This window comes from Xyrauchen texanus, chromosome 22, assembly GCF_025860055.1.
Source record: "Xyrauchen texanus isolate HMW12.3.18 chromosome 22, RBS_HiC_50CHRs, whole genome shotgun sequence".
In the NCBI taxonomy this organism is placed as follows: domain Eukaryota; kingdom Metazoa; phylum Chordata; class Actinopteri; order Cypriniformes; family Catostomidae; genus Xyrauchen; species Xyrauchen texanus.
This window is the reverse complement of record NC_068297.1, coordinates 29,918,063-29,942,313: the sequence shown is the minus strand read 5'-3', so window position 1 is coordinate 29,942,313 and position 24,251 is coordinate 29,918,063. Positions and strand designations below refer to the sequence as shown.

General features: G+C 36.0%; 1 protein-coding gene across 1 annotated transcript in view; it reads left to right on the top strand.

Annotated features, from left to right (window-relative positions):
• The window catches only part of LOC127662186 (exocyst complex component 5-like), a 30,002-nt gene extending 6,000 nt beyond the window's left edge, over positions 1-24,002 (top strand). Inside the window, exons 4-18 of the mRNA XM_052153274.1 lie at positions 1,692-1,886; positions 4,902-4,966; positions 8,267-8,295; positions 8,391-8,500; positions 8,593-8,637; positions 10,041-10,181; positions 10,405-10,487; positions 13,754-13,963; positions 14,096-14,243; positions 14,332-14,440; positions 18,088-18,208; positions 18,302-18,388; positions 18,694-18,802; positions 19,569-19,784; positions 21,404-24,002. Coding sequence (XP_052009234.1) covers positions 1,692-1,886; positions 4,902-4,966; positions 8,267-8,295; positions 8,391-8,500; positions 8,593-8,637; positions 10,041-10,181; positions 10,405-10,487; positions 13,754-13,963; positions 14,096-14,243; positions 14,332-14,440; positions 18,088-18,208; positions 18,302-18,388; positions 18,694-18,802; positions 19,569-19,784; positions 21,404-21,592 — 1,857 coding nt within the window. The 3' untranslated portion in view covers positions 21,593-24,002. The remainder of the gene's footprint in view (positions 1-1,691; positions 1,887-4,901; positions 4,967-8,266; positions 8,296-8,390; positions 8,501-8,592; positions 8,638-10,040; positions 10,182-10,404; positions 10,488-13,753; positions 13,964-14,095; positions 14,244-14,331; positions 14,441-18,087; positions 18,209-18,301; positions 18,389-18,693; positions 18,803-19,568; positions 19,785-21,403) is intronic.
• Positions 24,003-24,251: the final 249 nt, after the last annotated feature.

The following is a 24,251-nucleotide window of genomic DNA, read 5'->3' as shown; positions in this document are numbered from 1 at the left end:
TTTTGCACATGTAAATTTTAATTTACCCTTTGTTTAGAATTCCTTTAGTTTAGTGCTGGATAATATATTTTACATAATGTCACTTTATGTACCTTGAGTATTATTTTCTCGAATGAAATCTTGTTGAAAAAGAAAAAATATTTGTACCCAATAATCTTAGGTTTATCACATATCACATTTTTCCTCCTGTGCATCCCTATTGGTTAGTTCTTAATTAGTTTGTTCTTTAGTAATTAAAAAAAAAAAAAATAGGCTAATATTTAATATGGTGGGAATGAGAAATAATAAATGAGACTTGTTATTTGAGGTAATAATGTTATTTTGCCTATATTACAGACTGACTTTTTTGCATTTTCTTAATACCAACATTTTGAATATTATCCTTGCTATACACTGGTGGCAAAAAGTTTGGAATAATGTACTGATTTTACTCTTATGAAAAGAATTTGGTACTTTTATTCACCATAGTAGCATTAAACTGATCACTATGTATATTCAGGACATAAATGGCATGAACATTTTTCTGAAATTCTTAAACGGCTTCAAAGAGTTCTCATCAAAATATCCTTCACGTGCAGCAATGACAGCTTGGCAGATCCTTGGCATTCCAGCTGTCAGTTTGTCAAGATACTCGGTGACATTTCACCCCATGCTTCCTGTAGCACTTCCCATAGATGTGGCTGTCTTGTCAGGCACTTCTCACACACGTTATAGTCTAACTATAGTCTTTAAGATCCATAACACTCTTTTCCAATTATCTGTTGTCTAATGTCTGTTTCTTTGCCCACTCTAACATTTTATTTTGTTTTTCTGTTTCAAAAGTGGCTTTTTCTTTGCATTTCTTCCCATAAGGCCTGCACCCCTGAGTCTTCTCTTTACTGTTGTACATGAAACTGGTGTTGAGCAGGTAGAATTCAATGAAGCTGTCAGCTGAGGACATGTGAGGCATCTATTTCTCAAACTAGAGATTCTGATGTACTTATCCTCTTGTTTAGTTGTACATCTGGCCTTACACATCTCTTTCTGTCCTTGTTAGAGGCAGTTGTCCTTTGTCTTTGAACACCGTAGTGTACACCTTTATTTGAAATGTTCTGCTTTTTCGTGCATTGTATAGCCATCATTCCTCAAAACAATTATTGACTGACCAGTTGTTTCTTTTTTGCCATTTTTAACCTAATATTAACCTTAAGACATGTCAGTCTATTGCATACTTTGGCAACTCAAAAACAAACACAATGTTAAGCTTAATTTAATGAACTACATAGCTTTCAACTGTTATTGATCTAATGGCAAGTGATTTTCCAGTACCAAATTAGAAATGTATCATGATTACTCAAGGGTAATGTGTTGGAGTGATGGCTGCTGGAAATGGGGCCTGTCTAGATTTGATCAAAAATTACTTTTTTCAAATAGTGATGGTGCTGTTATTCACATCAGTAATGTCCTGACTATATTTTGTGATCAGCTGAATGCCCCTTTGGTGAATTAAAGTACCAATTTCCTTCTGAAACAGCAAAAACTGTACATTATTTCAAACTTTTGGCTGCCAGTGTATGTCCCTACCAACTTTCAAACCAAACCTATGCCCTTGGTACAGCTGAACTTTTCAATGGCTTGTTAATGACTTAGTCATTATTTGAAAACTTTAAAGCCCGTGTAACCTTCTCTTCCTTCTTATAATCATTTTAAAGGTGGCCTTCCAGCACTTCCAGGAGCTCGATGAACATATCAGCTATGTGGCCACTAAAGTCTGTCATCTGGGAGACCAGCTTGAAGGAGTAAATACCCCAAGACAGAGAGCTGTGGAGGCCCAGAGACTCATGACATACTTCAACGAGTTCTTGGATGGAGAGCTGCGCAGTGATGTCTTCAACAATCCCGAAAAGGTCTGTTTTAGATATAACTTGGCAATCTACATCAGTGCTACAGAAATTCAGAAGCCAAGAGGACCACATTAAAATCACAACAGATGCAAAGTGCTGCAATAATATACTGGGGTAGTTGATATATCCTACGCTGTGACATGCTGTGAAACTATTTTAAACAGCATTTTGCTAATACTTTAATGAATATTATTGTGATAAGGACGAAGGCAGTCGCAAGGAAAATCACACCTCGACTACGGCATTAAAGGAATAGTTTGCCCGACAATAAGAATTCTATAAGTGGTGGTGGCGTAGTGGACTAAAGCACATAACTGTAATCAGACCCATCTGATGGTCGCTGGTTCGATCCCCACACCATTGTGTCCTTGAGCAAGACACTTAATCCAGGTTGCTCCAGGGGGATTGTCCCTGTAATAAGTGCACTGTAAGTCCCTTTGGATAAAAGCGTCTGCCAAATGCATACATGTAAATGTAATGTAAATGTATCATCATTTACTCACACTCATGCCATCCCAGATGTGTATGACTTTCTTCTGACAAACACAAATTATGATTTTTAGAAGGATATTTAAGCTCTGCAGGTCATTTCAATGCAAGTGAATGGTGGCCTGAACTTTGAGGCTCCAAAAAGTACATAAAGGCTGCATAAAAATAATCCATACGACTCCAGTGGTTTAATCCATGTCTTCAGAAGTGATATGATAAGTGTGTGTGAGAAACAGATCAATATTTAAGTCAGTTTTTACTATAAATCTACACCCCGTTTGACCATCCCCGACCAGTAGGCGGCGATATGCACAATTAATGCGAATCGCCAAAGAACTTAAAAATGTATCTATTTCTCTATAACACCTATTATACCTCTTCTGAAGACAAGGATTTAAACTGTAGTCATATGGATTACTTTTATGCTGCCTTTTATGTGCTTTTTAGAGCTTTAAAGTTCTTACCACCATTCACTTGTATTGTATGGAACAACAGAGCTGAGATATTCTTCAAAAAATATTTGTTTTTGTTCTGCAGAAGAAAGTCATACACATCTGGGATGGCATGAGAGTTAGTGAATGATGAGAGAATACATTTTTTGGGTGAACTATTCCTTTAAGCAGGAATGGCATTCCAAAATATTGTTTATTATGTTAGAGGTATAAAATGTGCAATTAAAGAGTATTTGTTAAGAGCATACATAAAACCTAGGTTATTGAAAAAACAGCCTAAAAGCTCTACAGTTTATATTATTTTAAGTCAGCTCTCGGGTTCCCTCCAACAACTGAGTTTCCCTGCATTAGAGCAGCGCTAACAACAACAACAACCTTGTCTTTGTTGCTCCAAGCATCTGACCACTAGCTGCTCCTCTCCCTCTTGTGGTAGCTAGCTTTTTATTCACATTTTCGGCACCCCTGCTAAATGGAACAAACCATAAATTTAACCCCCGCTGTCCCATTCTTCCATGCTTGTTCTTAGAACATGATATAAATAAATAATTACAACAAATAGGTTGGATATTATTTAAACATTATTTGCACCTAAAATAGTTAGTATTTCCTTTACAGTACATAGCTTAAATGAGTATTCCCCCATTGCACGTGTGCGTGTTTCCTTAGAGTTTACAACCACCCTGCTAAAATCAGGACATGAACACAACACCTAAAAACTATATAAAGACTTATAATAATGAATAAGTCCACATCAAACACATTTAAAATCCTGTGATGAGTGACTGCTCCTCATGCTTTCCATTACAGTTAGGCATGCAGCTTTTATGACCTCATTTTAATGGAGACTTCATGGAATATTATTTTGTACTTATAAAAATTGACCTGTCACAGCATCTAAAATAAAAACACTTTCCATTATACAGTCCTGTTCATTTTAAGCTAAAATCCTGATTTTGGATAAACAAAATGCTAAGTTATTCTAAGTGTACATTTATAACTATACATTTTGGGGGCCACAAAATAAGGTCTGATGGGCTGGATTGAGTACCATGGGTCTACATGATAGTTTAGGCAGTGAAAACTTTCTAGACAGTGCATCCATAATGGATGCCACAGGCTAATATATGCAGCCTGCTTAGATGTTGATGTACACCAAGTTAATTGGAAATGCCACTAATAAATTAATCTCTCAAGTCACTTGGTAATGATGTGACCAACCCTGGGTGGTAAGTCTTACATCTTCTGTTGCTATTAGCATAAGGCCACCAACATACTTTCAGAGAGCATGTGGGAATATACCCGGCAGACTTTTCAATATTTCTCAAAATGAGCACGCCTCCAGAGGAGAAAAGAGGGGAAGTGAGTGGAGCTGCCGGTGAATAGCTAAAGGGGGGGAAATGGAGGGAAGGGCTGGGTTAATCCCTGTGAAAGGGAGGGCCGGGCCCAGGCCCAGGCATCGCGGAGACAAGCGCCGGTAAAAACCCCCACTGCTGGGAGATGGCTACATCACTTACATGGGATTTAGCTAATCTTAGCTGGGGGACAGATACTTAGAAAACCTAGACGAGGAAAAGGAATGGATCCACCTCACGGGAGCACAATAATGATGTTAGCTGAGGCAGGCAGGAAAAGGAGAGGGGAACAGAGGATGTGTGGATGGCAGGGCCTTTTCGGATTGCCTTTTACTTCTTGTGCATTGGGCTTGAAGGTCGAAGTGGGGGGCTCTTTTTGGGGTCCTGTTTTTGGCTAGACCTCCCACCTGCCCATGGGGACAGATTATGGGAGGTTATTTAGTGAGGGATTAGCCATAGTCCATTCTTAATAGTTATGAATGTTTGTAAGGTGTCGATCTGATGGACAGGGGTTAAGGTGAGCTGCCGGTGAGGTTCAGGTGTGCAGGGCTGAGCCGCTTTTATCATCCTGGTGGTGGATGAGAAGAGCAAGGGATGAACGGGAGGGAGAGATTTACTGTAAGCAGATCCCTGCATTTTAAGGGTGCTGCCTCTGGCTTTTGTTCATGTTTTGAGGTGTCTGTTGAGGTGCCTCTCTCATCACGGTTCGTTCTCATCCCAAACAGATAAAAGAAGCTGCTGACATCATTCAGAAGTTGCACCTGATTGCTCAGGAGCTACCGTTTGATAGGTAAGTGGCCTGCAGACCAAGCCTAGGCCATATTGCAGAAAGCAGAGAAGTTCTTATAATGGTGAGCCATTATTACACAAGCTCATACAAACAAGCAGCATTGTTTACAGGTTAAAGGCGTAGTTTGCCCAAAAATATTTTGTCATTATTTACTCAGCCTTTTGTTATTCCAAATCCATATGACTGATTTTCTTGTGTAGAACAGAAGTGGGAGATGTCAAGCTCTTAACAGGATAAAAAAAGCACCATTCAATAGTCCATATGAGTCATGCACTATTCCTGGTCTTCTGAAGCCATTCAATAGCTGTGTCTGTAGAACAGATTGAAATTTAAGTCCTTATTGACCTAAATAAATTTTCCCTCCACCATAGCGCTCATGTAAGCTCATGCACATTCAAACTAGAGATCCACAAATATATCGGTTTTACCGATTGATCGTAGGCAATAGTTACTTTTTGAAACTATCAGTTATAGGCAAAAATCAACACCGATAGTTGCAGATTTTTTTTTTTTGTTTGTTTTTTTACTCCAAATAAAAGTCCTCAGTGTATTTCGGACTTGTTCATATTTAAAAGCCCCGCATTATGCACCGTCTTATTTTGAATTTTTGTTCCTTGATTAATATTGGGATTGTGGTTGAACAATTTACTGTATCTGGGAGTTTATTAATTTTGGACTCCTGTTGCCTCTTATGTTCATGCCCATCACAGTAAGGAAATAGTACGATTTAATATACTACATTCAGTAAATAGATTTTTAAAAACTATCGGATGATTAATCGATTGTCAGACTTATCCGCAAGCTTAGTTATTGGTAGGGCTGTCACGATTATGAAATTTGGCTGATGATTAATTTTCAAAAAAATAATTGTGATTTATGATGGGCAATGATGATTAATTGATTCTTAAAGGGCTTACACAATTAACTGCCATATATAGTGTCATATTTTTTAAGCTGTGTTTTTTTTTTTGTTTTATCTGCATGTGTGCTTTAAACACCTTAAGAGGTCATTTTTGTTTAACTTCAAATATATAAATCAAATAATAAAATAGGGATATGATTTCATTTTAAGGCTTTAAAAACTTACGAATGACATGAAAAATAATGTTTTAAATGACAAAATATTATTAAATACTTAAAATATATCTCTCTTTTTGGTCAATGTTAGTTTTGGTCAGTTTTACATTTACACTTTTGTTTTCATATATTTAATATTATATATTTTTATAAAAATACAATGTAATTTTTATGCATATTTTATTATATTATGCAATTGTAAAATATTTCTGTCCTAATTTCTTAACTTTTGCGCATTATATTAATGCTCTGATTAAACCCACGAGCCCTTATTTGTCATGAAGTAAAACCTTTGAGATTTAATTTCATGATTTTATCACTCCACAGAAATAGAGCAAGCTTAGGACTTTCCTCTTTGTCACTGCGTGTCATTAACACTGCGTGTTTGAACAAGGTACATTTGCCATTACACCATCGTTTAAAGTGAAACCGGAGCATTTTGTGTTCGCTATCACAGTTATACTTGTTCGTTTATATTTTTGCAGGAGTTTGGCATAAGCCTCTGCTGAAAGTGCATGTATCAGAGCTCTTGAGAAGCGATTCATGCGCTCTTCCGGGGAGAGCTGGTTGACGTCCGTGGTGTGGCTCAATGTTGCTCGGATTCGGAGTTCTTCTGAATGACACACAAACGTGCCGTTCATGACATTTATACAGTATTTTTGCTTAAAATTCCTCTTTCTGGGCATTCAAATTCCAATCAAATTTCACGGTTAATAATCACGGTTAGCTCAAAAACCGCAGGTAGATCAAATAACCGGGATCAGAAGGTTATTTAATAATCGTGATATACCTAGTTATCAATTTCGGCAAAATCCATGGTGCTTCGGTTATTGGTTCTCACGTGACACATTTAAATGTTTTGAATTGAACACAAATACTAATTAGGGATGTGCACGGATAGTCGACATAGTTCGACGTGCCACTATTCGAAAAACAAAATCACTATTTGATTTTTCTACATGTACAATAGAGGCCTTCAACCCGACCCGAATTTGATGAGTTCCGACAAACTGCTTGGTTTTCCGGCCGCGTTTGGGACACTTTTTCAAGTGTAAGGCAAGTTAGGGGCTGTTCAGACATGATTTTGTACGTGTCTGCAGTGTTTTTCTATACACTGTTAACACGCGCTAGACGGACATCTTTGATTGTTGCGCTGAATGTTGCTGTTTTATTTCAGCATCTCGCACAGATTGACATAATTTTATGCTACCTTCAAGTGGACCTGGGAAGCTCGTAGCCTCGTACCTCCAAGTTGCGCATTCGTTACAATGACATGTCATGCATTCAAGTGGGAAACAAAATAATGAAGAAGCCAAACTTGAACAAAAACACAGTGAACGATGGTAAAAGCTCTCTTTTTGTTGTACCAGTGAATAAACATTTTCACTTATACACAACAAATTATTTATTAATTCATGGTGTCTAACAAATTATGAATTAATATGCTTAAAACAAACCTCTAAGTTTGAGTCATTAGTTGACTGTCTTATATAACAAATTAATATTATTGAAATAAAGTATATTGAAATATTTTTGCTAAATAATTGGTTTCCATCAACTTTCCTGTCAACCCAGACGTTCCAAAGTAACATCTCGTAAATACGACTTTGCTTGATCGTTTGTGTGCTTGGAACTTATAATTACGATATTTCCAACTCCACTTGAAGGGCACATTAGACCCAGAGTAATGTTAAAAATAATTTAAGCTCATAGCTATTTTGAGTAGTGCTTGAGGCAATTCCATTGCAATAAACGTTCTTTATTCCTGCATCCGAACTCCCAGCGAAAAACAAATAAACCGTTTGTGAAAACTTGTGGTTAACCGAATGTTAAAAACGGTAACTGTGCAGATCCCTAATATGAATGAGATTTGAGAGCTGCTCCGGTGCTTTATGTATTTATGCATTTTTATTTTCAGGAAAAGAGCAACTTGTGCAAAATAGGTCCTTTTGTGTTCCATGAAAGAAAGAAAGCCATACGAGTTTGGAATGACATGAGGGGAAATAAATTATGACAGAATTAATAATAATTTAATTATTCCTTGAAGATAAAAGTGTGCAAATGTATTAATTAATGTGATCAGGACACAATACAACAAGCACACTTTTCATCTACATCGTTTGTTTTGACTGTGTCTGCAATGTTTAGGGTTTATGTCTGAAATATGATTTGTTTTAAACAGAATTTTTCTCTGTCCCATGCTTTTTCCTATTCCTTTTTCAGATTTTCTGATGTCAAGGCTAAGATAGCAAGTAAGCAATTGTAGACTAAACAATACAACAATGTTAATTACCCATTTAGTAATATAAGTGTAAGTGTTAACATAACCCTTGTGCCTGTTTGAAAGGTAAATATCATGACCTTGAGCGTCAACTAATCCAGGAGTTCACAGCAGCTCAGCGAAGGGGAGAGATTGGACGCATGCGTGAGGTGGCGGCAGTCCTCCTTCATTTTAAGGTTTGTTGGAAATAATGCAAAGTCCTGATATTTTTGTGCATTTGTCATGCTGTGCAATTAATTCTTCCATCTGTTTTATTTATTTCCCACAGGGTTATGCCCACTGTGTGGATGTCTACATCAAGCAATGCCAAGAGGTGTGCATTTTTCATTATAATTAAAAAATAGGTGGAAGAAAATCCAAAACACTTACACTGAAGGAGGGACCTGTGCCATCCAGGGACCAAATTATCATAGACCCCATTTACACCTGGTATTATGATGTGTTTCGTGTGATCCGATCACAAGTGGTCAGCTCTAAATACAGGTGTAAATGGGGTGCAAAACATTTCGTGATCGGATCACAAAAACCTCATACGGAGATAATCAAAAACGCATGTGACCACATTGCATTTGAGATGTAATTGCTAATCCATCCTGAATGTGTCCCGAACAGCACCGAGGTGCCACCCCTCACCTGCCAATCAACCACTAAAACAAGAGATTAAACTTTGCTGGTTATGTGCGTATTTAATAGGAAATAACCGGCTGTGGGGTTGCTGTGGCTCAGGTGGTAGAGCGGGTCGGCCACTAATCGCAGGGTTGGCGGTTTGATTCCCAGCCCACACGACTCCACATGCCAAAGTGTCCTTGGGCAAGACACTGAACCCCAAGTTGCTCCTAATGGCAGGCTAGTGCCTTGCATGGCAGCTCTGCCATCGTGTGGGTGGGTGTGTGTGTGGGTGAACGGGTGAATGAGTTCCAGTGTAAAGCTCTTTGAAACAGGTTTTTAACTAAGGTTAAAAAAGCACTATATAAGTGCAGACCATTTACCATCTGATTTGAAAAAGTTCATACATATACTGTAAATGCACAGGTTCTTCACCGAACTTTCAGTAGTCTGAGATCAACATACAGTGAGACATATAAGAAGCACCTTCAGCAAATTCAGGCACTCCAGCAAAATAACTGAGCATTTGTTCTCAGATTAAATTTCAACTGCATCTGTGCTGTTTTTTTGCATTTTGACATTTTTGCACTTTATTATTACACAGTAGCACACTGACATTGTGATTGATGTATTTCGTCATGAAATCAGAGGCCCTCCCCCGAAATCAATGGTCATAGGAGAAGCGTTTAACTAACGATCATGTGTAAACACCGATGTGTCTCGCATTGGGTCACCCGAGACGCATCTTAATACGAGGTGTAAACTGGGTCATAAAGACTTAAAGAGGGGTGAGCACTTTTGTTTTCGGCTAGTAAGTGTCAACCTAGCAACCACGCTAAACACCCTTGCAACAGCATAGCATTGCACAAATAAACATCTAAAACACCTTAGCAATGCCCTAGCAACAATTCAGGGCACCATATTAACCTCATAGAAACACACTAGAAAACAACTTAGAAGACCATAGTAGCCACATAGCAACACCTGGAGACCGCCCACAACAGTCTAGTATCATGGTGGTGACTTTGAGCAGGTTAGATGCTGTTGCATAAAACAAAGGACCGATGTCTGTTTAATCACTATTTCACTGGTGTGTCTCTTTGTCTTTAGGGAGCATACATAAGGAATGATGTGTTTGAAGATGTAGCCATTCTGTGTCAGCGTGTTAATAAGCAGGTGGGAGAGGTCTTCTGCAGTCCAGAGACTGTCATGGCTAAACTCATTCAGAGCATCTTCGAGAACAAAATCCAGGTACAAGTTACATGCATTTTGCTATTATTCTTGTTCTGTACTGTGTTATTGACTGGAAGTTTCTATTCTCCTTGTTCTGTCAAATTACTGTATGTAAATAAAATACATACCCAGTTTTCACAGGTTCTAGTCAGCAATATGCTAACAGATACTTGTGGTTGAATTGACTGGTTTTCTAATATTTACATAACCAAATTGACTGGAGTCTGTTTAATCATTTCAGGCTCATGTCAAAGAAAAGCTAGATGAGACCCGCAACTCTGATGTGGAGCAATACCTCAAGAACCTATATGACCTCTATACACGGTAATGATTATCCTTTTTTAATTAATAATGGTTCACTTTGCTTTTCTCAACCCATGTAGTTGTCTAAAATGTTTGTCATACAGTATGCAGTTGTTTGAATATAGTCTCACTTAGCCAGACATTTAACAGGGGAATATATTCTGGTCTATTTTGCAGCTTATGCTGGCCAAGAACCACCCATTTATACAGAAAGAGGCCATCTGACCAACATGTAGCCTACCCAACCACAGTTAGCTTATTTCATGTGACGTTTATGGTGCATAAATCTGAAACAGATTCTAAAAACAAAGGCAAATATGTAGGTGTTCTCAAGGATATCTCGTTTAGTTTCTACCAAGAATCTCAAGCAAAACTCATATATCAAATCTGAGAAGATTTGTCATCATGAACCTCCCAAACTTTTGCAAATCTAGCAACTAGTTCTTCCTTAAAGGAATAGTTCACCCAAAAATGAATATTCTCTCATTATTCACTTACCCTGATGCCATCCCAGATGTGTATGACTGTCTTTCTTCAGCAGAACACAAATGAAGGTTTTTAGAAGAATATAGAGCTCTGTCAGGTTCTTATAATGCAAGTAAACTGGTACAGCACTTTGATGGTCCAAAAGTCACATTTAGGCAGCATAAAAGTAATCCACTGACTCCACTCCAGTTTTAAAAACATTTTCAAGACAATTGGAAAACGATTAAATAAAATATATTTTTATGTTTTATTTTTCATAAATGAAAGAGATACAGCAACAAATCAGGACAAATCAAGAATAGGATTCATTATTTTCACACTGAAATTTCATGAGATGCAACTGGCAGTCAAGCACATATTGAGATACACATAATATGCACATGTGTAATCTATGTGTAGCCTATGAGTATTTTCACTTGTTGAGTCTAAATAGATGCACAAATTACATTATTTCAGTAGTACACCCAAATGACAATAGTCATATACTGTTCATGACAGTGTTGTACTTGCTATAATTTACTTCTTTGTTGTTTCTTCGTCAAATAGGAATGTCAAATGTAAATCAATCACTGAAACAACAGCGCCAACTTGTGTAAGAAATTGCATGTATAATATTGGATGTATGTGTATACGCATATACAGTATAGTACTGATAATTCACCATTGTTTATAATTCATTGCTGCACAGAAAGTCAAGTCAGTTTTTTGTGTGTGTTATACTATTTATAAGAGATAGATTGAGGAATATTAAAGAGGTGTGGGCTCAACTCCAAATAATGGATGAGGTACAGGGGGTGGAATGAGGTCCCGGGTCCCTAAAGACCCGAGGTTTGCGTTTAAGGGTTAAGTCCGATTTATACTATGGAAGAAACCAAACTTTTTTTCTCCATGACAAACTACAGCACCCTTGGTAACCGAAGCCACATTTATACTCCGTGTAGAGTCATTTTAAAATGTGTTAGTTGGGGATGATGTCCTGGTGTTTAACGTACTGTTCCAGCCATGGAAGTAATGCTCATATTGCAGGTGCTTTTAGTGCTGCATTTCTTCTTTGCTTTATTAAACTTGTCACGGAGCCCTTCCACTTTTGGCAAAGTTATTTGATCTGAGCTCATAAAAAACGCAGTCTCTCTTCACGCATTTGTTGTGGCAACACTGTTTTTTACTGATTCTTGAGATATGGGACAAAACATGTTTAAATGTTTTTATTTTCTAATACTAAATTAATTTGAAATGGATGAATTTATAGACAAAGGTCTCAGCTAACGAACCATGTAAGGGAAAATGTTTTACATTTTTTTTATTTTATTATATACTTCATAAATTACATCTTACTGTCATTTGTGTCATCTCCATCAGACACACAAAAATCATGCTGTTTTAATTTAATCCATCCAACAAGAGTGTAAAGTCTTTAATTATCTAATAATAGCGTTCAGTAAAGAGTTAACTGATCAAATGCATTCTGTCCATTTATTTTTCTGTTTTCACACTATTCTGATTACTATTCACTACTCTTTAAATTTGTAATATTTTTCCATTTTAACCATGTGTTGCGCTCTGGACTGGAGCAATTTTTTTTGTTGGTTAAAGCTGCTTCTATAACAAACTAAAATGCCAAACTGTATTCCACAATTCTTAACAGTTGACATGTTGAAACTGTGACCGCAGAGACTTCAGACTATTTGTTTAAAATAAAAACAATTATAATATTTACCAGACCATGTGTCCTACTGTTGCATCCACCATGAGCAGGAAGTGGGAAAGGGGTACTCCGAGTTATAGCTGATCATGACATTGTCTGATTTATTCAAGATTATAAAAAATCTGACGTAGCAGACGCAAAGTGAGGACATGACTTTGATAGGCAGTTTTTTTATGAAATATATAATTTAAAGTTTACTTTATGTATTGTTTGATATCTTACAGTTCCCTACCTTTCATTTTATATTCATATGTATGAATTTGTTGCATTTTTTATTTATTTTTTTTACACTTTGTTTGGCAGTTAAAATTGTGACATGTTGCTTAGTACAGGTTAAGTTACATGTTCTTATAGAGCATTTATTAAAAAACAATCTAATAATATTATTTTGAAAAAATATAAGTAATAAATGCCCTGAGTATACACATTTCCTTTAGATTTAACTTTTCCAATTTTTGTATTATGAATTTCTTGATTTTTAACATAAAGAGGACTTTTGTATGTAAGATGTTTTGTCCCTTATCTCAAGAATCAGTGATTTGTGAAGTTTTTGCTACAAATCATGTAAAAAAAATTATACGTCTGCACAATTGCTGAGAGACGGGCTTCAAAATTATACATTTTTAAGGATAGTAACCTAGGTAACAACTCCTTAGCAAGCACATGCACATGTAAATAAAATAATAGTAATGTCCAAACCACAACCACGATTAGTTTTAACCAATCATCAACGCTCTTTTTGACCAGCCGAGGTCAAGAATTTCAGAGTTGTGTGTCAAATAGGAAAAATATCAGCAAATGACCACATTGGCAGAACAAAAATGTCACTGTATTTCCTCATTATTTGTAGGCGAACTAATCAATGCCTGTTCTCCCAGTAGCCCTTATAGTTTCATTCTGGTAGGTAAACACGAAATTGTTTCCTGGTGGACTTAAAAAAAAAAAAAAAAAAAGAAAAAAAAAGTGAACCCTGATTCCCACAAGCTGCATTGCCAGCCATGCAGATTGGAACTTAAGTGAGCTGACCACCACTTTTATGATAGATTTGTTAGTTAACCATATTCACCTTCACTATTTTTATCTTTTATGTTTGTAGGACAACGACACTGGCTACAAAGCTCACAGATTTTAACTTGGGCTCAGACAAACACACATTTTTGTCTAAGCTGATAAAGAACATTTTCTCCTGTTACCTGGAGAGCTACATAGACATGGAGCGCCAGTATCTACAGAACCGTAGTGGCATGATTCTCCAACGCTACTATGACTCAAAAAACCACCAGAAACGATCTGTGGGGTCGGGCAGGTAAGGAACTGTTGTTTTTGTCAGATACACATTAATAGTGCAAAATTGCTTGGAGAACTTAGGGCTGTTTTGTCAAATAGGTGTTTATGCTGGATCCTTTACCTTTTCTCTCCCTCTGTCTCACATGGACAGCATCCAGGAGCTAAAAGTGAAGATCAGGCAGCGCACCAACCTGCCTCTGGGATCCAGTATTGACACACATGGTGAGACCTTTCTATCACAAGAGGTTGTAGTCAACCTGCTGCAGGAGACTCGACATGCCTTTGAGAGATGCAACAAGGTATAGGTATTTGTAGGGGTATTTTTTTTTATATAGGAACTTATTGGCTGATGGCTTTAAGATCCCATCTTCTGTCTTTTTTTTGCAGTTGTCAGACCCTGCAGATCTACCAAAGAATGCCTTCTCCATCTTCTTGCTTTTGGTGGAGTACCTGTGTGTGGACCATATAGACTACGCCCTTGAGATTGGGCTCTCCGGTATGAGAAACACCTGAGACTCTTAACTGATGTTAGTACTGTAAGTGCTTACCATGTAGGTGTTGTTTTGCCTGGAACATACTCAAGATACCCTTGAGAACAAGGCTTCATAATACTCAAGGTTGACGTTTTCTTTCATGTCATTGCATTAGATTGCAGATCATAACACAACAGAAGTATGTGTTGCATTCAGAGCATTGCTAAAATTTCAACACCAATATTTATACATGTATTTGGTAGTATGGTATACCATGATAGTTAACATATATTATTATAGACACTTCAAAACACTGTGAAAGAATTTTAGATAACCTATTTGCCAAGTTATTCATATTTTTCTGAATGCATTGTCTCTTACATTCCATCAACCAGTCATGATTCACTACAAGGGACTAGAATTAACAAGACTTGTGTCTCTGTAGAACAAAAATGGTTGCTTTCCAATCTGGGCATTTTCAAACTGGTATGGGCGTTTTTCAACCACTTTACACGATTTGTCTAGAGCATTAAGATTCCCTACTTTCATAGGATAGTTAAAAACGCCCATCCAGGTTTGAAAATGCTCACAGATTGAGAAAGGCCGATTAGTGTTCCACAGAGTGCTATACTTCCACTTGACAAGTGCCAAATGTTTATATTTATTTACTTGGGCGAGTGAATAAAACATTACTCATCTATAATCAGTGACTCTACAAGACTCTTACAGTAGCATCAAATTTGATTTTTGATGGGAATGGAAGCTAGGCTCTGAAGGTTAGATTTACAGTCTCTTTCTTTTTTGTTTTGTTCCTTTTGTCCATGTTTTACCTGTGGAACCAGGGACTAAGAATAAAATGTTTTTTAAATTCAGTTCGTTCTGAGCAAAAAAGTTCAAAAGTTCTGCAGCCTCCTCTCCAAATGTTTATCGGTTAGAACATGATAAAAGAACGTTTAATAATGTTCTTTTCAAAATGACAGTGCTCCTCGCTAAGGGGTGGGTGAAACGCCAGATGCAGCTTTGCCAGATCTTGCAAGAGAAGCAAACAACATGGTCTGGAAAAACAACCCCAAAATAAGCCACTTGCCTCCAAATAAACAAAACATTTGTGATTTATCACAATAGAAATCATAACAAGCATACTGTTAAGTATAATTTTAATTATAAATTTGCTTCGGAGTCATAAAATCTGTATGAATGCATCATATCTAACATTAATTCAGTGAAGACTTGGAAAAAACTGAGAAAAGTACTTTTTACATCTAATAATGTTTTCCTTGTATCTGGATTAGACGTGATATGTAGTAATTATACATAGTTGTTAAAAAGGTCTTCATGAACAGAATGCGACATCACAGTGAACAGTTATGCAAAGAAATGTGTGATGCAGCCGTTTCCTTCAGGATCACAGCACATCTTTCATATTCTCTGGCAACATGAAGTGGTGTAGTTCCAAAAATATACTGTGATTATAAAGACCGTTGGTCTTTAGTTTCATGGAAACATTTTCGTAAGAAAATTAACCTGTTATAACCTGTTTCCAGCATTTTAAAATAATGTTTTCACAATTGAAAATCACTTTGTTCCGGTTTTTGGTTACATTTAGAGAAAAAAATATTTTTCCTTCTGCTCCAAACATTACATTTAAATCATGAAATAAAACAAACTCCCTACTGTTAAAAAAAAACAACAACAAAAAATGTTTTATATATATATATATTAGGGCTGTCAATTGATTAAAATTTTTAATCAAATTAATTACATGGTGTCCCGATTAATCGCACATACAAATATTTGCTGAGAAAGCCCCTCATATAACAATAATTCAATATATAAATATATACATATTTATATCAATATATAATTATACATGGTTATCTGTAAATATTTAAACATTATATATATATATATAAAAATGCATTACATTCTTGTGGCAGAAGAGTTCATCATTGATAAGACAATACAAAAAGCGGCTTTAGAATACAATGTATTGTTTATTACCATATTATTGATCATAAGTCAATCATTGGCATACAGTTCACATCAATTCATTTCACAAGTGAATTTGTCAATCAGTTCGAGATTTATCATGAGGGCTTGTTTAAGGACCCGTCAATTTACACCTTTGTCAGACATTTAAAAAAAAAATAATATTTGAAAGATATATACCCAAGAGGTATATTAAAACAAACGACAACAAAAAAGGAAAATAAATAAATAAACAGTTTAATAAAAATATCAAATTGTTTACATATTTCAATACACTTTACAGCTTGCTTGTTACTCAAATTGGAAATTGTTCTTAGATATTGCTGAACCTCTTAATTAGAAATTAAAACTAATGGTTTATAACCACCATACTTACGTTTATGAATACTAAACTTTGCCAACAAAAACAGAACATTAATCAAATAATATTCCTTATGAAGAGACATGTCATAGCTAAAAAAACCCCGAATAAAACATTTTCAAAACAAAGTTGAAAGCTGGGAATAATATGATCTCTAACAATCTTGCAGAAATCAGACCAAAAACAAGTCGAGTAGGGACAAATCCAAAATAAATGAAAAGATGTTTCCTCCTGCAGACCACAAAATGTACAGAATATATCGACATCACAATTAAATCTCTCTACAAGAAAATAATTAGTGAGGTAGTACTTATAAATAAGTTTGAAGGAAATTTCTTTGATTTTATTCGTGATTAAATATTTATGTGTAATTTCCAAATTTTGCACCATCTCAATCCAGCGTCAGACATGTTTGTGTAGCGTCTCGGGTGCATTGCATTATAAACATAAAATATTTAGGTCAGTGTTTCAACTTAAATATAGTTTAAAACTCAATCTTTAAACACATCTTGAGATACCTTAGTTCGGATTTGCGCTCCGAGTGTTTTGAAGACAATAACGTAACGCTTGTTTGTTGTTCTGCCTACTGGAGTGTTTTCTTCACTGTATAAACTGTGTGTTGCTCATACAGCTGAAATTTCACTTATTTGAAATTCAGGGGGGCATTGCGATTAAATGCGTACATTTTTTTAACACGTTATTTTTGGTAAAATTAATCGCACTGAATTAACGTGTTAAATCGACAGCCCTGATAGATATATATATATCACAGTTAGTTCTGGTCCTCGAATCTGATTGGACGAGAGATGTTCAATGAGGATTCACTCGGATGCTTCACTGTGTGCGTATCACTCCGCTTTCATGCTGTTCTAAACTAAAGTGTATTTGTAAGGATTTACTGGCTTTATTTTGGAAATAACATATGTTAGCCAGCAGGTGGTGGCAAAAGGTAATTTTTGTGTGTAATATGAGCCAGTTGGTCACGTAAAGTAAATCCGTTAGTCATTGTTTACATTGAACATGTACTTGTTCATTGAACAGTCGTATATAAGCAATATCACACTCGCAATCGTGCTATATGGCTTTACATCAGCACTGCTGTGATTACCTGCGGCCGAATCACAGCAGTGCAAATGTAGGGCCATATCGCACTCTTGCTCGTGTGATATTGCTTAAATATATATATTAGTCAAGAAAACACAATTATTGGCTTGTGCAGAAAAGCCAAATATAATTCTCAAATGAATGAATGAACTACCTGACAAGAAAATCATTATTTTAATTAACAATACTCTCTCATATCACCTCTGACTTGCACAGCCATCCCATCTGTGGATGCCAAAAATGCCAACCTGTACTTCTTGGATGTGGTCCAGCAGGCCAACACAATCTTCCACCTCTTTGATAAGCAGTTTAACGATCATCTCATGCCTCTTATTAGGTGAGTGTGAATGGCTTTCCTTTATTTTTTTTGTTCCGTCTCATCTGACTGCTGACTTTCCCATGATATTTGTTTGAACTTCGACCCTTTTAGCTCCTCTCCTAAGTTGACTGAATGCCTGCACAAAAAGAAAGAGGTGATCGAACAGATGGAGGTGAAGCTGGACACCGGGATCGATCGGTTGGTTCAAAACTCTGCTTTGAAGGAACTGATTTTTTTTAAAGTAGTTCACACAAAAAGGAAAATTCGAATTTATTTACTCTCATGTCGTTCCAAACCCATAGTACTTTTTTTTTATGTGGAACACAAAAGGAGATGTTTTAATGAATATCGTGGTCTGTCTTTTCAATATTATTGTAATTGTAATTCTTGGGGGGAATATTCCTTTAAGCACATGAGCTTTGACCTATAAACCATCCTTGCTAACTCCCTGGCTATAAACAAAATTTTTGATGTGACCTTATATAATATTTCCTTGTTTTTAGGACACTGAATTGCATGATTGGTCAAATGAAGCTCATCCTGTCAACTGAACAGAAGAAAACAGATTTCAGGCCAGAAGATGAGAACAATGTCATGATACAGTACACCGCAGTAAGATATTAACAGCATTTTTATCAATAAAGGTGCACTGAGAATATATTTTTTTTTCATTTAAAGTTTTACACATGAAGACTTTAGTCATAGCCGTAGCCAGAAAATACAGTTTTACTCTACATGATGCAGTTTGCCTCATGCCAAATACTGCTTGCTTTATTTCAGTAACCCCCCCCCCGTAATTAAACACTGTTCACAGTTTCTTTAAAATTCTTTAAAAAAAAAATTAATAAAATGGAGGTTAGAGTGAGGCACTTACAATGGCAGTGAATGGCAGTGGGGCCAATTCTTTGAGGTTTTAAAGGCAGAAATTTTAAGTTTATAATTTTATAAAAGCACTTACTTTAATTCTTTTGTTAAAACTCATGCATTATTTGAGCTGTGAAGTCATTTTAGGGTTTGTTGACATTACATCATCATGGCGACGAAGTTGTAAAATTGGCTGTATCTTTACACGTATAATAAATAGCGAGAAAGTGATTTTATCACACTAAAATCATGTTTACACACATTGTTTATGTCTTGTGGCCATACTTTTGAAAAAGTGAGTATTTTAACAAAAAAATTGGCCACATTCACTTCCATTGTAAGTGCCTCACTGTCACTTAATTTTTGCTTTTCTTTAAAGAAAAGGAGGGGCAAGTCAAAATAAATTTTTGTTATCAATATTATGCTACAAATGCTTTCGATTGAGCTTAACTTGTATTGAACCTTGAATATTCCTTAAATATATTTAATGTCTTTCCTGTGCTCTTTCTTCAAGGCATGCTCTAAGGTGTGTGCCTACATGAGCAAGCAGGTGGAGCGTGCGCAGAGATCCATGGACGGTAAAAATGTGGACACAGTTTTGTTTGAGCTAGGAGTGCGATTCCACCGGCTGATCCATGAGCACCTGCAGCAGTTCAGCTACAGCTCTATGGGTGGTATGCTGGCCATCTGTGATGTGGCGGAGTACCGCCGTTGTGCCAAAGATTTCAGGGTAAGGAGAGGTCAAAGGTCTTCTGGGGTTTTTGATTTTGCAACCGTATGCCGTTATTTTTAATTTATCATGCGTCAACATTTGTATTCTAACCAGACCCGCACCAATCTGCACACGTTTTCCATGTTTTCACCGTAAAATGTGCACAAATGGGATTATAAATGCTGAAAAACACACACACACACAAACAAATAATCGCACATTGTGTGTTAATGTGTAAAGCTGCCATATTTATTAGCAACTGTAAACATTATTTTGAATAAATGTAGCTATTTATTGAAGGTTGGTGTCTTTCATCATACTGATTTTGTTTTAAAAAAGCAATAAGGTACTCGAGATCAAGCGTCACAGTGATTTTGCCACCGTTAAGTGAGTTTTAGGAACTCCGGGACCAATGGTAATATCACTGTAGTGGTTGGCAGCCTTCAAGTGGAATTTCTGTGAATTCCACCGCCTTAAAAGCGCTTCTGACCAGTCCTTTCTTAGCAACTGTTGCCCTGCTGCCATTACTCTGACATGTATTTGTTATTTTCCAATGACAGCCTATGGGAGTAATGTGTGTTTGAGTACTTTTAGGTACTTAAGGTAGGAGCTTCTTAGGTAAATTTGAAGGCAGTATAACACACAGGTTCTTGTGGCTTGTTGCTGTAAACTGAGATCATCTGGCTTAATGGGTAGTTGTAAGCATTATTAAATCAGTGTATATATATATATATATATATATATATAATTGAATTTTTATTTTTTTATCTCTTTCAAAAATGTAATCGTGTTGAAGGAAATTGTAGAAACGAACAGGTAATATCATAGAATTTGACAATTATTAATGATTCTATGTGATACAAGCTTTTCAATGGAGCTAATATATGAGTTGCATGTCTATTTCAAGAAAGACAGAATAGAAGATTTCTTGTTTTTATTGTCAAAACAAGTGAAAAATCTACCAGTGCTGAAGTAATCCAAAGTATTTAGAGTATGTTACTGACCTTGAGTAATCTAACGGAATATGTTAAAAATTATATTTTACAGCATCTAGTAGTCTAATACATTTCAAAAATGACCCTACCAACCCTGTGTGTTGCTTGGTAATATGCTATGGTTAGCAGTAGCACAGGCATTATTCAATAAAGAGAGCATCAAATTTCATGCACCAAACTTTCCTTGTCATCATCGTAAGCTCAGGCTCTACTCTTCAGCATAATTGAAACCCCCAAAACTCCAACATAATTGAAACTCCACTAAATCTCAACAGTAATCATTAAACACTTACCATTGTCCCACTTTATGTCCACTTTAAAACACATTAAAAAACACTATTTTAACATTTACATTCCCTATCGTGTCTCATGCAAAGCATGCTGGGAACTAGAAATCCCTTGCCCAGTTTCAGTTAACCAAACAAAAAATAGTCATGTTGTCCTAACACAAATGTTGTTGTTGTTTTTTTGTTTTTCATTGAAACAACTTTAACTTTTGTTCATTGAAACAACTTTTTTGTGTGTAAATACATAATTTATAAGTCACAGTGATGAAAATGGAATGGTTTTCATTATTATATATTTACATTATTAAGTAATAAAAAACTTTTGAATAACAGCTGCATTGAAATCCCTCCACAGGTTCCTCTTGTGCTTCAGCTCTTTGACACACTTCATGCTCTGTGTAACCTCCTGGTTGTTGCCCCGGATAACCTCAAACAGGTGTGCTCTGGAGAGCAGTTGTCCAACCTTGACAGGAACCTCCTCCATGCTTTCGTCCAGCTGAGAGTAGACTATCGCTCAGCCCGACTCGGGCGGCATTTCAGCTAATTACTGGCAAGGCTGCCCAATTATTGAATAGTCTACCATACTGCCGTCCATTCAGAGCGGCCCTACTAGAAGACATGAAACACAACTGGCCAATCTTGAGTGGCTTTATCTAAGATTTAGAGTGGAGATTATACTTTGTGTTTGAAGAACAACACCAATTGCAATGCAAACTCTTCCCTGAATGTTTCATTTTATATTTTGAAAGGCAAAGTTAACTCCAAAATGAAAATTCTGTCAGCATTTACTAATTTGTTGTTTCTAACCCTGTATGACTGACTGACTGACTGACTGACTTATGTGAAACACAAAAGATGTTAGGCACAATGTTAGGGCATCTTTTTTTCATACAATGAAAGTGATTGGCCACTGTGGCTAACATTATATAACATTGTTCACGTTACACAGATAAAAAAAGAAAGGCGTACAGGTTTAGAAGAACAAGAGGATGAGTAAATTATGACAGAATTTTCATTTTGGGTTGAACTGTCACTTCAAGCATCCCATTTCAATCCATGTTCACATTAAAATGTGAGCATACTTCATTACATAGGTGCTCTTCTGTTTGTAATCTGCAACGGGTTGGAGAATATTAATCTGTTATAGAAATAACAGTGCAGATGGCTGTTCTGTACATTTCTCAGTTTCTCTGACTAATATTGAGATGATGATGTTAAATGAATGAGTTGGATGATTCTGCCGCTGGACTTTGGTGTTCAAGGGACTCTGTTTATTTGCTTTTATTTTGATTGTGCCAAATCAATCCTCTAGCTTTTCTGGGATGTGAGTAGCACTTCAGTACGCTGCTGTGGATCAATGAACTATTCCAGCTCATTTCGCTCAGGCTATTGTACAAACATAGGGCTTCACAGAGATGAAAACTCCTTTTTGAGCAGATCAATGGACATGTTGTCATACCTTAAGTTAATTCAGTCCTATATTCATTTCATACTCTTAAGAATAACGAACAAGAGTAGAGATGAGCGCATTACATCTGTATGTCTCATGTTTAAAGGAACAGTTTACCCAAAAATGACATTCTGGCATTATTTACTTAGCACAATCAGTCCAAACTTATTATATGCTGTTATTTTTTACTTCTAACACAGAAAGAAGTATTTATGAAGAATCATTACGCTGCTCTTTTTCATACAATGACAGCACATAGTGACTAATTTAAAAATGATCAAAAATGACAATAGCACCATAATAGTAGTCCATTTGACTTGAAGGTCTTCTGAAGCAATATGATAGCTTTGTGAGGAAATTTAGGTCATCATTCATGGAAAATCTCCCCCCTGCATCAAACCTGATGTGTTAAGTTGACACACCATTTTTTTAATCTTTATGTGATCACCAATGAGATTTCAGATCTTTTACTGAGGGGTAGATTATCGGTATATAACTACAGAATTTTTTTTTTTTTTTTTTTTGTGAATTATTCCTTAAAACAAGGTTTATTTTAGACCTGTTGAATGCTAAATGTGATTATGTGATCAATCTCTCGTCTCAATCTGATTTATTCATGGTGCGCTTAACCTGTAAAGCTAATACATCATTATGTATGCTGAAATGTATAATTTCATACTTAAATTGCAATGCACACCTAACTTCCTGATTTTTGAGATCTAAAATAATAATCACATCAGTGCTAACAATTAAGTACGTCGCTTGAAGTGAAAGTAATAGTTGCATACATTCATATAGTGTCCACGTAATTACTAACAAAAGCTCAGGTCACATGGTTTTGCAAAAATGTATTTTAGATTTGGTATTTGCTTCAAGTTGTGTGACATCCGTATGGTTATTCTGAAGATAAACAATGACAAACCAGTCACAAACCATTAATTCCAAGACCCTTTCTAATGACACGGGTATGTTGAATGCAGTAATGTCATATGACTAGTTGAATCCTAACCCTTAACCCCTTTGTTGAAAAGGTAGGGGGTCAAGATCTGTGACCCTTAGGCTTGACCTTGGTGATAGACCGTTAGAAAGGGTTGGGTGGTCTGATTCTGAGTCTGTTATATTGTACTGGTTTTAAACATGAATTCATGACAGAACAATCTGAACTGAATCATCTGTACAAGCTGCTCATCATAATCAATTATTTCTGAAAATAAAATGTGTGAAATTGCCCTTTTGTCCATAAATGAGACCAGTTCAATTGAGGGTGGTCTCAAATCACCATTCCTAATTTGCATTTTTATATCCCCATCATATGACTTAAAATTGGGTTAAATATTAAACAAAGTTTTAAGACGGGAACCTTGGTCATGTTTCTTTTATCACAATGAAGTGAACACTATGGGTGAATTTTAAATAATGAATTACATTTTTACTATGTTTGCCATGTCTCGGGGTGTTTTACACTAACTTAATTTTATTCTCTAATTAAATGTTTCAAATAAAGCATGGGAATCTTGAGAATAATGAATGTATGCATTTTTACAATGTTCTCATTATAACACTCCATCCTGTTGAAATATCACTTTAACTAACAAAAGCATCATCCTCTAGGTTCTTGCATTTTATATATATATCCTATTTGAATTCTATTCCATTTCATAAAATTACAGAAATACAACAATATCAAAATATTGATAACACTTTACAGTAAGGTTCCATTCATTAACAGTTAAGGTATCATGAAGAAATAATA